This window comes from Heterodontus francisci, chromosome 1 (genome assembly GCF_036365525.1).
Source record: "Heterodontus francisci isolate sHetFra1 chromosome 1, sHetFra1.hap1, whole genome shotgun sequence".
Lineage (NCBI taxonomy): Eukaryota > Metazoa > Chordata > Chondrichthyes > Heterodontiformes > Heterodontidae > Heterodontus > Heterodontus francisci.
In genome coordinates, this window is record NC_090371.1 from 45,958,092 (window position 1) to 45,974,402 (window position 16,311).

A 16,311-nucleotide genomic window follows, 5' to 3' on the forward strand; every position below is an offset into this window, starting at 1 on the left:
CTGTTCCCAGCCTTCTAGCCCTTATGAATGCTTCCTTTTTCTTTTTGACTAGGCTCACAATATCCCTTGATATCCAAGGTTCCCGAAACTTGCCAAACTTATCCTTCATCCTCACAGGAACATGCCGGTCCTGGATTCTAATCAACTGATGTTTGAAAGACTCCCACATGTCAAACAGTTGCCCCCAATCTAAATTCTTCAGTTCCTGCCTAATATTGTTATAATTAGCCTTCCCCCAATTTAGCACCTTCACCCGAGGACTACTCTTATCCTTATCCACAAGTACCTTAAAACTTACGGAATTATGGTCACTGTTCCCGAAATGCCTGAAATACTGAAACTTTGGCCACCGATACAGGTGTGGTGCTGGAAGATTGGAGAACTGCAGATGTTGTCCCTCTGTTTAAAAAGGGAGCAAAGGATAGACCGAATAATTACAGGCCAGTCAGTCTAACCTCAGTAGTGGGCAAATTATTGGAATCTATTCTGAGAGACAGGATAAACTGTCACTTAGAAAGGCACAGGTTGATCAAGGATAGTCAGCATGGATTTGTTAATGGAAGATCTTGTTTGACCAACTTGACTGAATTTTTTGAAGAAGTAACAAGGAAGATAGATGAGGGTAGTGCAGTTGATGTGGTCTACATGGATTTTAGCAAGGCTTTTGACAAGGTCATACATGGCAGACTGCTAAAAGCCTGTCCACCATCTACAAGGCAAAAGTCAGGAGTGTGATGGAATCCTCTCCACTTGCCTGGATGGGTGCAGCTCCAACAATACTCAAGAAGCTCAACACCATCCAGGACAAAACAGCTTCTTGATTGGCACCCCATCGACAAACATTCACTCCCTCCACCACTGACGCACAGTGGCAGCATTGTGTACCATCTACAAGATGCACTGCAGCAATGCACCAAGGCTGCTTAGACAGCACCTTCCAAACCTGCGACCGCTACCAACTAGAATGACAAGGGCAGCAAATACATGGGAACACCACCACCTGCAAGGTCCCCTCCAAGTCACACACCATCCTGACTTGGAACTATATCGCCGTTCCTTCACTGTTGCTGGGTCAAAATCCTGGAACTCCCTTCCTAACAGAACTGCAGCGGTTCAAGAAGGCAGCTCACCACCACCTTCTCAAGGGCAATTAGGGATGGGGAATAAATGCTGGCCTAGCCAGTGTCGCCCACATCCCATGAATGAATAGTAAAAAATAAATAAAATCCCATGTGATCCAGGAAAATGCAGCAAGGTGGATACAAAATTGGCTCAGTGGCAGGAAACAAAGGGTAATTGTTGATGGTTTTTTTTGCGACTGGAGGGCTGTTTCCAGTGGCATTTGACAGGGCTCAGTACTGGGTCACCTGCTTTTTGTGGTATATATTAACGATTTGGACATAAATGGAGGGGGAATGATTAAGAAGTCTGCAGACGACACAAAGATTGGCCGTGTGATAGATAGTGAGGAGGATAGCTGTAGCCTGCAAGAAGATATTGATGGTCTGGTCAGATCGGCAGAAAAGTGGCAAATGGAATTCAACTTGGAGAAGTGTGAAGTGATGCATTTGGAGAGGTCAAACAAGGCAAAGGAATACATGATTAATAGGAAAATACTGAGAAGTGTACAGGAAGTGAGGGACCTTGGAGTGAATGTCCACAGAACCCTGAAGGCAGCAGGACAGGTCGATAAGGTTGTGAAGAAGGCATATGGAATTGTTTCCTTTATTAGCTGAGATATAGAATATAAGAGCAGGGAGGTTATGCTGGAACTGTATAACTCATTGGTTAGGCCACAACTTGAGTACTGTGTGCAGTTCTGGTCACCTCATTACAGAAAGGATGTAATTACACTAGAGGGTACAAAGGAGATTTACGAGGATGTTGCCAGGACTGGAAAAATGCAGCTATGAGGAAAGATTGGATAGACTGGGGTTGTTCTCCTTGAAACAGAGGACTGAGGGAGATCTGATTGAAATGTACATAATTTTGAGGGGCCTGCATAGAGTGGAGGTGAAGGGTCTATTCACCTTAGCAGAGAGGTCAGTGATGAGGGGGCAGAGATTTAAAGTGATTGGTAGAAAGATTAGAGGGCAGATGAGGAAAAGATTTTTCATCCAGAGGGTGGTGGGGGTCTGGAACTCACTGCCTGAAAGGGTAGTTGAGACAGAAACCCACAACTCATTCAAAAGGAGTCTGGATATGCACCTCAAGCGCTGTAATCTGCAGGGCTACAGACCAATTGCTGGAAGGTGGGATTAGAATAGGTGGATTATTTTTTCGCCCGGCACAGACACGTTGGGCCAAGTGGCCTCGTTCTGTGCCTTAAACGTTCTATGATTACTACACACAGGTTCGGAGGAATTGTTCCAGATTGAGTTACTGTCTCAGACAGATCTGTCTATCACTGCTCCTGTGCTGTTAGCTCTTTTTAATGCCTTTATACAGGAGCTGCTTCAACATCTTGGTCATTTGTGCCCTGACCAAGTCACTAAAAGGCACAAGTTAGTTGTATGATCAGAGGGGGTTGGATTTAGCTGGGAATCTCCCTCTCATCTATCATAAGGTGATGGAGCCTTGAAAACCCTGAAAAACAGCAATGTTGTATTGGTTTCTCTTTTTGTTCATGGAGGGGGTCCTCCACTATTATCCTACACCCTTCACCTTGGTTTCTGAATAATTTAAAATCCAGCTCTTTATTCATCTCCATTCTAAGGACTTAGCTGATAGAGCATTCACTGCTTCTGATCCAGTCTCACTCCATATATCAATTATTCCTGGAAGAGGAATTTTATATCTTTCTCAGGACTTGCCAGTGTTATACTCATACCTTCTCTAGATCTACACTGAAGTCTAAGTTTGAATATCTTGCTGGCATCCATGTTATTCATTCCTTGTGGCACTTTAAATCATACCTTTTCTCCCAATGAAAACAAGTTTGAATCTTTGACCTTTTCAAAACTGAGTCCACGAAAGTCGATAAAGCCCAAAAATGGCTCCAGGGATCACAATGTGTGATTAACCTGCACCCGTTGCTTCGAGGCAGACAGCACATTATCTTCATTTATTTATTTATTTTATTTAGAGATACAGCACTGAAACAGGCCCTTCGGCCCACAGAGTCTGTGCCAACCATCAACCACCCATTTATACTAATCCTACATTAATCCCATTACCCTCTCACATCCCCACAATTCCCCGACCACCTACCTATACTAGGGTCAATTTATAATGGCCAATTTACCTATCAACCTGCAAGTCTTTGACTGTGGGAGGAAACCGGAGCACCCGACGAAAACCCACGTGGTCACAGGGAGAACTTGCAAACCTGCTCACCTGAACAGAAGATGCAAAATCATGAGAGGCTAGCAACACTTAAAGTTAACTTGCACTATTTAAAGGGAATGTGCATTATGGCTACTGCAGCTGCTGGAAGCAGCCGGAGAAGAGGGTCTGAGCAGGATGAACACTGAATAATGGTATCAAAGGGCACAGAGCATTCTCCACGTTTTTCCAACACCACTTGAAGGCCTTTGTGCAGGAGGTGGACAGGAGGAGAGATGTTCTCTCTCCAACGAGAACCAGGAGGACCTCCAGACAGCCACTGCGAAGGCAGTGGGAGCAGATAGTCATCGCAGTCAATGCCTTTGCAGTGTAGCCCCGAGGCTCTGGATGCAGAGTTCAATGACCTCACACGTGTGGTCAAGGTCAGTGAATACATCTTCAAATACCATACCCTTACAAATGAACCAGTAGCCTGATACACTGCTCCATTCACCACCCCCCTTCACTCCCCTACCAACTATCTGTCAACCAGGACTCATACATACCTCACACTCATAGCTTCACTTAGCATTTCTGCAAGTCTCACACCCACATCTCATAGTTTGTACACATCTTTTAACAGCTCTTTAACCATGACAGCTGCAACATTCACACAGATTGCATCACACTCACTAATACACTTCTTTCTCTCGTTCAGGACAAGATTACGTACAACCACAAGGAGCAGCACCCTAACTGGTGGGTAACAAGCATGGCTGCATGTCCTCGCCCTGATGGAGGAGATCTCCACAGCAACTGGCAATGCTGTCCTTACCCTACCCACAGGCTGCAGGTCTGCCTGCAACAGGTGGCAGATTTCAGTGAACACCTCCTTAATGAAGCAGAGGCATTACACATGCTGTTCCTCGCTGAGGGAGAAGAAATACTCCCTGAAGACCCTGGGCAGATATGGCCCCCTCTTCAAGCAGCCTGTCCTCCTCTGTGTTAGCTCTGCTCACCCTCCCTGTCATGCCGCAGGCCCAAGGGGATAGAAACTACAGCACTCATGACTGGGTGCAAGTGGTCTGAGCAGAACCCTTAAAGTCGGAACCAAATCCTTCAACCATGTGTCTCACGTCTCCCCGTAGACTTCAGTAACTTTAACTAGCAGTACAAAATTCCTAATGCTTCTACTAACTCAACAACAGGCAACAGAAATCAACTAACCTAGCAACTAACCTGAAAGTTCATGATCCCTTTAATTAGCCCTGGTGGGGGGAGTCCTTCCTGCTGCCGAATGCATATTCAACTGTGCATGTTGGAGAGGGCATTAGTACTGCTCGTGTTAAATCAGTGTTACACCCTGGCTGATGTCAGGATCTGCCTACTCTGCGTACTTCCGGTGCATGCTCCTAGCACCTATGCTAACAACCTACTCAAAATGGGGTCTGGTGCGACCTGCACCAGAAGTCTGCATGCGTGGCTTGGATGTAATTTTGATACAAAAATGGCACCATTAGCACTGAAAATACAGGTGCTACCCAACCGAAATTTGCAGCCAGTGCCTCAAGTCCCAGAATTGTCTTTATTGCTATTCTATGACTCCTTACCAAATTAGTGCTCCCGGGCACAGAACTTCACACAACAAGAACACATGGGAGAATGTGGGGAGATTCACTAGTGTGGTTGGGGACAGTTTAAACTAAATTGGCAGGGGGATGGGCACCAGCACATAGAGGTAGAAAAGAGGATGAAGGTGCATAATGTGAGAGTGTTGGACAGTCCCAGAGAAGGGAGTAGTTATCTATTAGATGGGAGCAGATTGAGAAGGACTACGAGGAATGCAAAGATAGGATTACAATGCACACAAAAGTTGGTGAACTCCAAGCACAAATAGCCCTGTGGGAATTTGACGTAGTGACTGAAAATAACGAGGACTGGGTGCTTAATATACAAGGATATAAAGTGTTCAAAAAAGTTAGATAAGGGGGAATGTGAGGAAGCACTTTTTTACGCAGCGGGTGGTAATGGCCTTGAACTCCCTACCCACAAGGGTGGTCGAAGTGGAGACAATCAAGAATTGCAAAAGAAAATTGAATGGCTACTTGAAGGAAATAAATTTACAGGGCTACCGGGATCGAGCAAGGGGGTGGGATTAACTGGATTGCTATGTCAAGAGCTGGGATGGACTCAATGGCTTCATTCTGTGCCATAAATGACTTTATGACTATAGGTTGGTGGGAAACCCTTGCAGAGAGGTCAATATGTGACAGGGCTATTTTAAATCCCATGCATCACTTAAATGCTGCTGAACTGTTTCCCACTCGAAGCTGATGGGAATGATATTAACATCAGCAGATGTGAGTGGGAATTTGGGTGAGAGCCTGATACTGCCTGGGATGGTGTGGAGACGCAAACATATCTGCAACACAGTGCAACCCCACCACTGCCATTCTAATGACCTGCTCACCTCATTGTGTTAACATTTGGGCTTTAATATAAATATTCAAATAGGTACATATAACCACATTGACATACAGCATACATGACAATATGTGTATACATAGATAAATGTATACAAATGCATGCAAACAGATAGAAACATAGGAAATAGGAGCAGGAGTAGGCTATTCGGCCCTCCGAGCCTGCACCGCCATTCATTATGATCATGGCTGATCATCCAACTCAGTAACCTGTTCCTGCTTTCCCCCATATCCTTTGATCCCTTCTGCTCCAAGAGCTATATCTAACTCCTTCTTGAAAACATACAATGTTTTGGCCTCAACTGCTTTCTGTGGTAGCGAATTCCACGGGCTCACCACTGTCTGGGTGAAGTAATTTCTCCTTATCTCAGTCCTGAAAAGTTTACCCCGTATCCTTAGTCCTGGTTCTGGACTCCCCCACCATCGGGAACATCCTTCCGGCATCTACCCTGTCAAGTCCTGTTAAAATTTTATAGATTTCTATGAGATTCCCCCTCACTCTTCTGAACTCCAGCGAATATAATCCTAACCGACTCAATCTCTCCTCACATGTCGGTCCCGCCATCCCAGGAATCAGTCTGGTAAACCTTCGCTGCACTCCCTCCATAGCAAAAATATCCTTCCTCAGATAAGGAAACCAAAACTGCACACAATATTCCAGGTGTGGCCTCACCAAGGCCTTGTATAATTGCAGCAAGACATCCCTGCTCCTGTACTCAAATCCTCTTGCTATGAAGACCAACATACCATTTGCCTTTTTTACTGCCTGTTGCACCTACATGCTTACCTTCAGCGACTTGTGTATGAGAACACCCAGGTCTCCTTGCATATTCCCCTCTCTCAGTTTATAGCCATTCAGATAATAATCTGCCTTCCTATTTTTGCTACCAAAGTGGATAACCTCACATTTATCCACGTTATACCGCATCTGCCATGCATTAGCCCACTCACTTAACTTGCCCAAATCACCCTGAAGCCTCTCTGCATCCTCCTCACAACTCACCCTCCCACCCAGAAATACACAGAAATACAAATATACAGATGTATATACATATCTGTGTGCACAAGAGATCTACGCACACACATATACCTGAAGTAAACATAATGTGGATTGATGCGAGTGTACACAGAGTGGGTTGAGTGGTAGCAATGAACTGTTTTGTAATTCACTTCAAAAGACAAAACATAGCAAAACAGGTCTAGAATTTCATGTATTTTCTTGCAAGCCAACACAAAACACATCTAAGCAGTCAAATTCAATATCTTTCTCCTTTTGTTTGCTGAGTGTGAACCTAAAATGTCAGCGGATACCTCTTCTCTGTGCTGTAGAAATGGATAAATAAAGTTGGGTTAAGGTCAGTGTTACAGCAGAGGAACAATGGTTCAAAATATCTTAAATACTTCATAACTGTGGCACATATTTAACAGTCACTTTCTTGTATACAAAGCTCATTTTCAACAGGCATCTGGAAAGTTAGATTCTTGTAATCACTGCTTTCAATTATCAGAATAAAAACATTATTCTCTTGTCATTTTGTACCTTTGATGTGATGAATCCAATTCTTTTTCACTTGAAACCACCTCGTCCCCTTTTCAACTCATGTCTAGAAGATACTTGCAGCTGATGTAAGAATTCAATGGAGCTGGTACATCTTGTGTATGAAGCCTTACTTCTTCTCGTCACCATTTTGGGTATTGTCATTGTTAAATTGTCATGTCAATATTTCCCACTCAGTTTTACTATGTCAACTATCATGGTGAAGTAGCGCCACGGAGTGAGTTATTAAACATTTTGCATATACTACACACTTCCTGTACACAACAACCTTACATCCTGTGTAACCTTTTTAATAGGAAGCCCTTATGTCAAGTCACAATGTAAAACTGTAGCTAAAAATGTTACCATGGGAAAAGCTTATATGCCAACATTTCACTGTAATGAATGTATCGAATTATTCAAAATGCTTTTTCAAAATAATATTGACTGCCTTTTTTTCCCCCAGTAACTGAAATTTCAATTGACCAAAATAAGGTTAAAAACAAAATTAAAAATATCAAAGAAATACATATTTCTTAAAAACATGATTAAATTTATCGAATGAACTGTTTTTTGTATCTTTTACTTAAAGATTTTACTTTGGACCTCAGCGAATTTCAAAAGACTGGGCTTGAACTTTATATTTTTTCCAAGAGCAGTGACTCTTTAAGCTGAAGGCAGCCCCTGCAAGTGCAGTCTGGGCTAATTTTCAGGCTGCATCTATACCATTTAAGCTAGACAAACGATAGCATGCTTCTTTCTCAGTCTTCAACAAAATCTCTTTGGTTGTTTTGCAAAATATTCAAAGAAAAACCAGAAGCAATAGAGAGACTGGCCTGGATATCTACTGGAGTGAGTTACGTGGGTGGGGGACAGAGTGTTGGACAAGAAACCAGAAAGTTGCAACTCCACAGTGTGCATCTTTTGACCCTGACAGGTTCCCCGCTCGGAAGTCAATCTGATTGACCGGCTTGGCTTCCAATTTGGCCACAACAGGATGCAGACTGCAGGCTACAGGATCAGGTGAGTCTGATCTCAGACTCTGAGGCGGGGTTTGGGGGTGGGGGGGTGGGGTTGGAATTTGATCTGGGGGAGGTGTGTGGGGGTGTCTGATCCCGAAGGGGGACCAATCACTGGCCCCGGGGAGATCAGATCCCAGATCTGGGGGGGACCAATCTTCATCTAAAGTAATGGCAGCCCATAACGAAAATACCCAGGGGATTCTCAGTGACAATGTTTTCTGCATTCCAATTTGAGTTCTTTTGTAAAAACAACCAGGCTGCCACAGTAATACCGCAGATGGATAATAACACTGATGACAACATAAGCTTTGCCATTTAGAAGAACTGTAGCAACTATTTTCACAAAAAACGAAACTCTGAATTCTATTCTAGAGGGGAGGGTTGCAAGATTAGTAATGGGGTGTGTGGGGTGGTGACAAGGATTTTTTAAATATTTTATCATGGGATGTGGACATTGCTGGCAGGCCAATACATTTCCCATCTCTAATTGCCCTTGAACTGAGTGGCTTTTTAGGCCATTTCAGAGGGCAGTTAGGAGTCAACCACATTGCTGTGGGTCTGGAGTCACACTTAGGCCAGACCAGGTAAGGACAGCAGGTTTCCTTCTCTGAAGGACAGTAGGAACCAGATGGGCTTTTACGACAATCAATGAAAGTTTAATAGCACCATTCCTGAGACTAGCTTTCAATTTTAGATTTTTATTAATTAATTGAATTTATCAATTAATTGAATTTAAATTCCACCAGTCGCCATGGTGGGATTTAAACCTGTGGCCCAGAGCATTAGCCTGGGCCTCTGGATTACTATTTCAGTGACATTACCACTATGCCACCATCTCTCCTTTCCTGTGCTCAGTGCACCGGATGGACTGGTCACAGCAATATATCTGAAAACTGGAAAGTACGAATACACTTTTCTAAAGCGCTTTATGGATTTCCTCCATTGATTTCAATTCAAACAGTAAGCACTGCCAGTAAATCAGTCAGTGCTAAATGATTGTCTATGTATAGGTAGCTTATTTTTCTTTTAAACATTCATTTTAATTCAGCTGCAGGAATTATTTATCCTCATGACTGCCATCTTTGTAGTGAAGTCGTCAGTCAGCTTTACATGGGGCCTGTTAATCTGAAGCAGGGCATGTAACTCCTACAGTGGGCCAGCAAACCTCTAAGTTAATATAACAACCTCAGCAAGAGTATCCGTTTGATCTGAGCGATTACTGTAAATAAATGTGAAGGTAAAATGACTCCTGATACAGTGAAACTACTGATACAATAAAATGTTATCATGGTGGTCAAGATTTTGACTATTAGTTGCCATTAGACATCACCATTACATTTTAAAAGCAGGACTTTTTTTCCTTTTCTCCTTGGAACCTAATGTTAATGAGTACACCCAAAAAACAAACTCTGGGGAAAGTGCAGCTTTATTTAATTATTTGCCTTCATTGAAACTATTGCTAATGGCAAAGAAAGAGCAGGTCAACAATGCTCCAGCTAAGCTGAGTGGGTGCGCAGCCACATAGCAGCCTAGAAGGCACCGTACAGGCCTTGTTTCGTCCTAACTAACACGCATGAGCGGCTGCGAAAAAATTTTAAAGGGATCGTGGACTGAAAAAAAACGGTCACGCACAACTTCTAAATTTTAAAGGGAACATTGGTCATAGGCAATGTGTAAGTTTTGTGCAATCAGCACAAGATCTGGCCATGAGGAAATTAGATGCTACTTTGCTATACACCTCAGTGGGGGGGGGGAAGCTCAATAACTATTTGAAACCCAATACATGACATCCCGCTCTCACAGCTCTAAACTCTGTCAATGCAATTTACGTACTTGCTGGTTAGGTGCACCTTTGGTGTGATCCCATACTCGCCGAAGAGAGTGACAAAGATATTGGCATCGGTTCCAGCTCCTCGAACATCGCCTGTCACAGTCACCACTTCATAAACTGTGAATGAAGGACAACAGGAATGTTGAAACTATTGTGGGGGAAACAAAGGAAGTGACTAAAAAGTGTTGGTCTCAAAACTGGAAATGTAGCAGAACAGAACCCACATCAGCTTTCAGCCAAGGACATGGACCACGTCCCAAATCGCAGGAACAGGGTTATTTAAATAGTTGTGGCAGGTGGGCCCATGTCTGTAGGAGAGGCATCCTCCTCATCTGCTGGGAAAATCCGAGCAGCATCCTGTTACGCTAATGGGAGGTAAGAGGCTCTTGTCGTGCCAAGCAGGTAGGTTCTACAGCCAGAAGGGACACCAATCCCCTAAGGGATCGATTGCCTCTCTGGGGAAGCATTTTGGGGCCTTCAGAAGGCTGAACATACATCAGCTCGCAGTTGGTGTGGCTTCTGCTAGGCCTCAGGAGGGCATAATTGGCAGAATTGCTGGGGAAGGCCAGGAATGCTCCCACCACTCAAGACACAACTCCAAAACTGCCTTTGCACAAAAATTGTGGGTAGAAGACTTGCGTGTAAATAGGAAGAGGTGGAGTGAGGCCTATTAGGGACAAAGAGGGTAATATATGCTTAGAGGTGCAGGGCAAGGCTAATATAATTAATGAGTACTTTGTATCAGTGTTCACTAAGAGGAATCTGGCAACATATCGGTAGAAGTAGAGAGAGTAGAGGCAACGGATAGGGTAAAAATTGAGAGGGAGGAGATACTGGAAAGGCCGGCTATGCTTAGGGTAGATAAGTCACTTGGGCCAGATGGCTTGCATCCCAGGTTGCTAAAGGAAGTGAGGGTGGCAATAGCAGAAGGGCTTGCCAAAATCTTCCCATCTTCCTTGGATACGGGACATATGCCAAAGGATTGGAAAGAGGTAAATGCGACACCCTTATTCAAGAAAGAAAACTGGGCGGCCACTTGGAGGAAACAAACTTACAGTGCTATGGGGATCGAGCGGGGAGAGTGGGAATAACTGGATTGCTCCATGGAGAGCCGGCGTGTACTCAATGGGCCGAATGACCTCCTTTTGTGCCGTAAATGACTCTACGTTTCCCCTCCCCCCACCAACCAGAATTCAAGATGTTTGTTATTGAGTTTTTTGAGGAAGTGACGAAGATGATTGATGAAGGAAGGGCAGTGGATGTTATCTATATGGACTTCAGTAAAGCCTTTGACAAGGTCCCTCATGGCAGACTGGTACAAAAGGTGAAGTCACACGGGATCAGAGGGGAGCTGGCAAGATGGATACAGAACTGGCTCAGTCATAGAAGACAGAAGGTAGCAGTGGAAAGGTGCTTTACTGAATGGAGGGATGTGACTAGTGGTGTTCCGCAGGGATCAGTGATGGGACCTTTGCTGTTTGTAGCATATATAAATGATTTGGAGGAATATGTAGCTGGTCTGATTAGTAAGTTTACGGACGACACAAAGGTTGGTGGAGTTGCGGATAGTGATGAGGATTGTCAGAGGATATAGCAGGATATAGATCGGTTGGAGACTTGGGCGGAGAAATGGCAGATGGAGTTTAATCCGGACAAATGTGAGGTAATGCATTTTGGAAGGTCTAATACAGGTGGGAAGTATATAGTAAATAGCAGAACCCTTAGGAGTATTGACAGGCAGAGAGATCTGGGCATACAGGTCCACAGATCACTGAAAGTGGCAACGCAGGTGGATAAGGTAGTCAAGAAGGCATACGGCATGCTTGCTTTCATCGGTCGGGGCATAGAGTATAAAAATTGGTAGGTCATGCTGCAGCTGTACAGAACGTTAGTTAGGCCACACTTAGAATATTGCGTTCAGTTCTGGTTGCCACACTACCAGAAGGATGTGGAGGCTTTGGAGAGGGTACAGAAGAGAAGGGGAGCTGGCAAGATGGATACAGAACTGGCTCGGTCATAGAAGACAGAAGGTAGCAGTGGAAAGGTGCTTTTCTGAATGGAGGGATGTGACTAGTGGTGTTCCGCAGGGATCAGTGATGGGACCTTTGCTGTTTGTAGCAATGTAAACACCAGGATGTTGCCTGGTCTGGAGGGTATTAGCTATGAGGAGAGGTTGGATAAACTCGGATTGTTTTCACTGGAACGACGGAGGTGGAGGGGCGACATGATAGAGGTTTACAAAGTTATGAGTGGCATGGACAGAGTGGATAGTCAGAAGCTTTTTCCCAGGCTGGTCAGTTACTAGGGGACATAGGTTTAAGGTGCGAGGGACAAAGTTTAGAGGGGATGTGCAAGGCAAGTTTTTTTACACAGAGGGTGGTGAGTGCCTGGAACCTGCTGCCGGGGGAGGTGGTGGAAACAGGTACGATAGCAACGTTTAAGAGGCATCTTGACAAATACATGAATAGGATGGGAATAGAGGGATACGGACCCCGGAAGTGCAGAAGGTTTTAGTTTAGACAGGCATCAAGATCGGTGCTGGCTTGGAGGGCCGAATGGCCTGTTCCTGTGCTGTACTGTTCTTTGTTCTTTGTATAGGGTGGAAATCTGGTTGATCCACGTACTGCTCAAGTTACACCCCCCCCCCCCAACTTCCATCCAACAATGTTAAACTGAGATCCTGTCTATCCGTTCAGTGAGTCTATTCAAATAAAAGCTGAGGAAATGGCCTGACTACTTTGCCTCCCTTAACCAATACCACTTTAATGGACAACCTTCGGCATTTATCTCATTTCTGAGACCTTGTGTGCAAATTCACTTCTGCTTAGCCTGCACAACAATAGAAATCACACTTCAAAAATAATTCATTGGCTGCAAATTGCTTTGAGATGTAATATGATGTAACATAATGTAAGATGTCTTTTCTTTCTCACAACTAATTAAAAAACTTTTGCTTCATCTTCATTATTACTGTCAGAAGAAAACAATGCTAGTTAAACAAGGCAGAACATCCAAATCAACTAGGTGTTTTTACATTATATTCCTTTTCTCCAGTTTCATTAGTATCAGCTGGCCCTGGTAACCTGTCTGAGTGGCATTCAATTAAGCTAGAGAGTTCGTGTTGGAAGGCAATTTGATTATGCGGGAGGGGGGGTCTGTGGAGGGGGTTCTCAACCAACCATTTTATTGAGAGGGGTCACTGGATAGTGATCTGTCTAGATATGAATTGATTAGTAGTAAATGTACGCCTGCACCAGCACCATTACATGACAAAGTTAAGGTAATGATTTATGTTTTCAGCAAAATTAATAGAATCAGAAACGAAATTAACACCGTAAAATAAATGGGTCCAAAGCAGATAAGAACTGGGATTCCCCAGCTCCACCAGTTCAGCTTTAAGAGATTTACTTCATCTCACACTCAGTGTCAACTAGAACAAAGGTATGTAGCTGCTCTCCACTGATGTGTATTATGGGGGCAGGGCAATGGATCAGGTGTGATGAAGTGTGCTTCCAGTGCAATAGATACTCAGTGCTGGGCTCCACTAAATACTTTACATCACAGTGAGAATCACCAAAATAGAAATTATGCAGAGGCTGCTCATTGGAAAAGTTCAGCCATCAATCCTTAAACAACAATTCTTCCTGAATATAGGAAATGAATGAATGACTTGCGCTTTTGTACTTTCCTCACGTTCCCAGTGTTGTATAGTCACCTTTCAGGAAGCACATCCGCGGCTGAGTTATATAAGGCTTTATTTTGGTTGGCTGTACCACTGAAATCACTTAGTTTTAATTTCTCTGTATTTTTATCTGCCTCCTTTTTTTGTCCATCTAATATCTTTCTCGAGTTTATCTCCTTGTTCTTCTGGTTTGAATAATCTGATGCATTCTTAACATTGAAATCATGAAATTTTAATTCAGTGTAGGAGTTGTCTGCCTGTAGAGGTTGAGGCAGGGACACACCATTCCCAACCCCTCAGCTTTGTGATGCCTGGGGAACATTGACTCCACCAATCTCCTGCCCAAAACCAGCAGGAAGCAGCAGCTGGCCTGTGGCTGAGAGCAGAGTGTGGGGCAGCAGGAACTCATTGCCTGAGGCTGAAGGAATGGTCCCCAGCATTCAGGTAAGTGATGGGGGTGGGTGGGGTCAGGATGGCCTTGCAGTTCTGGAATGAGGTGGAAGCTGGGCCACTTGAGGCTTAAGCTTTCTCAATGGGACCAGGAGGAGCACACCTACTCCTCTTGGCCTGGAGGGAAAGTTTAAATAAAGGAAAACCACTTAGCTTTTCCAGCCTCTTCAAGCCCTGGCCTCCTCTTCCTGCTAGATTGCTCTGGCAAAGAAGACACAACAGATTCCCTACACCGGCTCCAGTTAAAATTGCAGTCAGATTCTGATGATATCAGGAAGCATTTGAAGAAAAAAGGACTTGTATTTACATAATGCCTTGCCTAACCTCAGGGCCTCCCAAAGTGCTTTGCAGTCAATGAAGTACTTTTAAAGTGTAGTCACTGTCATAATTTAGGAAATTCGGCAGCTAATGTTTGCACAGCAAGATGCTACAAACAGCAATGTGACAAGGCCAGATAATCTGTTTTTGTACGGTTGATTGAGGGATAAGTATTGCCCAGCGTACTGGGGTAACTTTCCTGCTCTTCAAAATAATGTCATGGCATCTTTCATGTCCACTTGAGAAAGCAGATGGATCAAAAGTTTAACATCTCATTGGAAAGACCTCCAACAATGCAGCTTTAAGAAGGCAGATCAGATTTTTGCATTCTGGAGTGGGATCTGAATTCACAACCTTCTGACACAGTGCAAGACTGAACCACAGCTTACAGTGCACTGGCTTCTCGTGGGTGTCCCTCATGCCTGTTCAGAACAACAGGTTAAAATCAGACCCAGTGGGACCTTGATGGGCCTGTCTGCCCAGTTTCCACTGGGTGTGCAGGGTTAGAATCGATCCTACAAAGTATGAAGTTCACCTTGACTGTGAACGTCATTCCCAATTCATGATGTCTGTTCCCTGTTTAGTTTAGTTATGCAGCACTGAAACAGGCCCTTCAGCCCACCGAGTCTGTGCCGACCATCAACCACCCATATATACTAATCCCATATTCCTACCACCTCCCCACCTGTCCCAAAATCCCCCTACCACCTACCTATACTAGGGGCAATTTATAATGGCCAATTTACCTACCAACCTGCAAGTCTTTTGGCTTGTGGGAGGAAACCGGAGCATTCGGAGAAAACTGATGCAGACACAGAGAGAACTTGCAAACTCCACACAGGCAGTACCCAGAATTGAACCCGGGTCGCGAGAGCTGTGAGGCTGCGGTGCTAACCACTGCGCCACCACTGTGATCAGCAGTTTTTAAAGCATTGAATACAGGAATTTAGGAATGCTGCAATATTCTTATTTATTTATTGAGTCTAGTAGGTGGAGAGATACCTTGCTTTATGACATTTAAATTATATGTTTGTTTAGTAAATTACCCTTGAAATGGCTTTAAAAAAGACAAAAGCAAATTTGCCATGCAGGCAACAGGATCAATTACTGTGAAAGTTGCGGCAGGAAATTCCAGGCAGTTATTTTTACATGGGACGTGCAGCAGTGCAACATCCCAGAAGTCGAACATGCTGCACAGAATTAGAGGAATAGGACTCATTGTCTTCACCCTAATAGCATTACTAACAGAATATAATAGCTTTGAAAGGTCTCGTAGTGTAGTGGCTAAGCAACTCGTTGAGTAATCCAGATGTCTTGAGTTCAAATCCCACCATGGTATGTTGTGAATTTGAATTCAATAAATGTGGTAAATTGCAGGCGATCATCAGAAAAAACATGAAAGTGAAAATATTGAATTGTCAAAAGACCACAATTGTTCACTAACGTCATAGAGTTATACAGCACAGAAACAGGCCCTTTGGCTCATCGTGTCTGTGCCAGCCATCAAGCAACTATCCATTCTAATCCCATTTTCCAGCACTTGGCCCGAAGCCTTGTATGCTATGGCGTTTCAAATGCTCATCTAAATACTTATAAATGTTGTGAGGGTTCCTGCCTCTACCACCAATTCAGGCAGTGCATTCCAAATTCCACCTACCCTCTGGGTGAAAAAAGTTTTCCTCAAATTCTCTCTAAACCTCCTGCTCCTTACCTTCAATCTATGC

General features: G+C 44.0%; 1 protein-coding gene across 1 annotated transcript in view; it reads right to left on the reverse strand.

The window, feature by feature from the left end:
- Positions 1-11,108, reverse strand: part of LOC137379810 (lipoxygenase homology domain-containing protein 1-like) — a 302,018-nt gene extending 290,910 nt beyond the window's left edge. Inside the window, exons 1-2 of the mRNA XM_068051579.1 lie at positions 11,075-11,108; positions 10,140-10,254 (exon numbers count right to left, since the gene is read on the reverse strand). Coding sequence (XP_067907680.1) covers positions 10,140-10,254; positions 11,075-11,108 — 149 coding nt within the window. The remainder of the gene's footprint in view (positions 1-10,139; positions 10,255-11,074) is intronic.
- Positions 11,109-16,311: the final 5,203 nt, after the last annotated feature.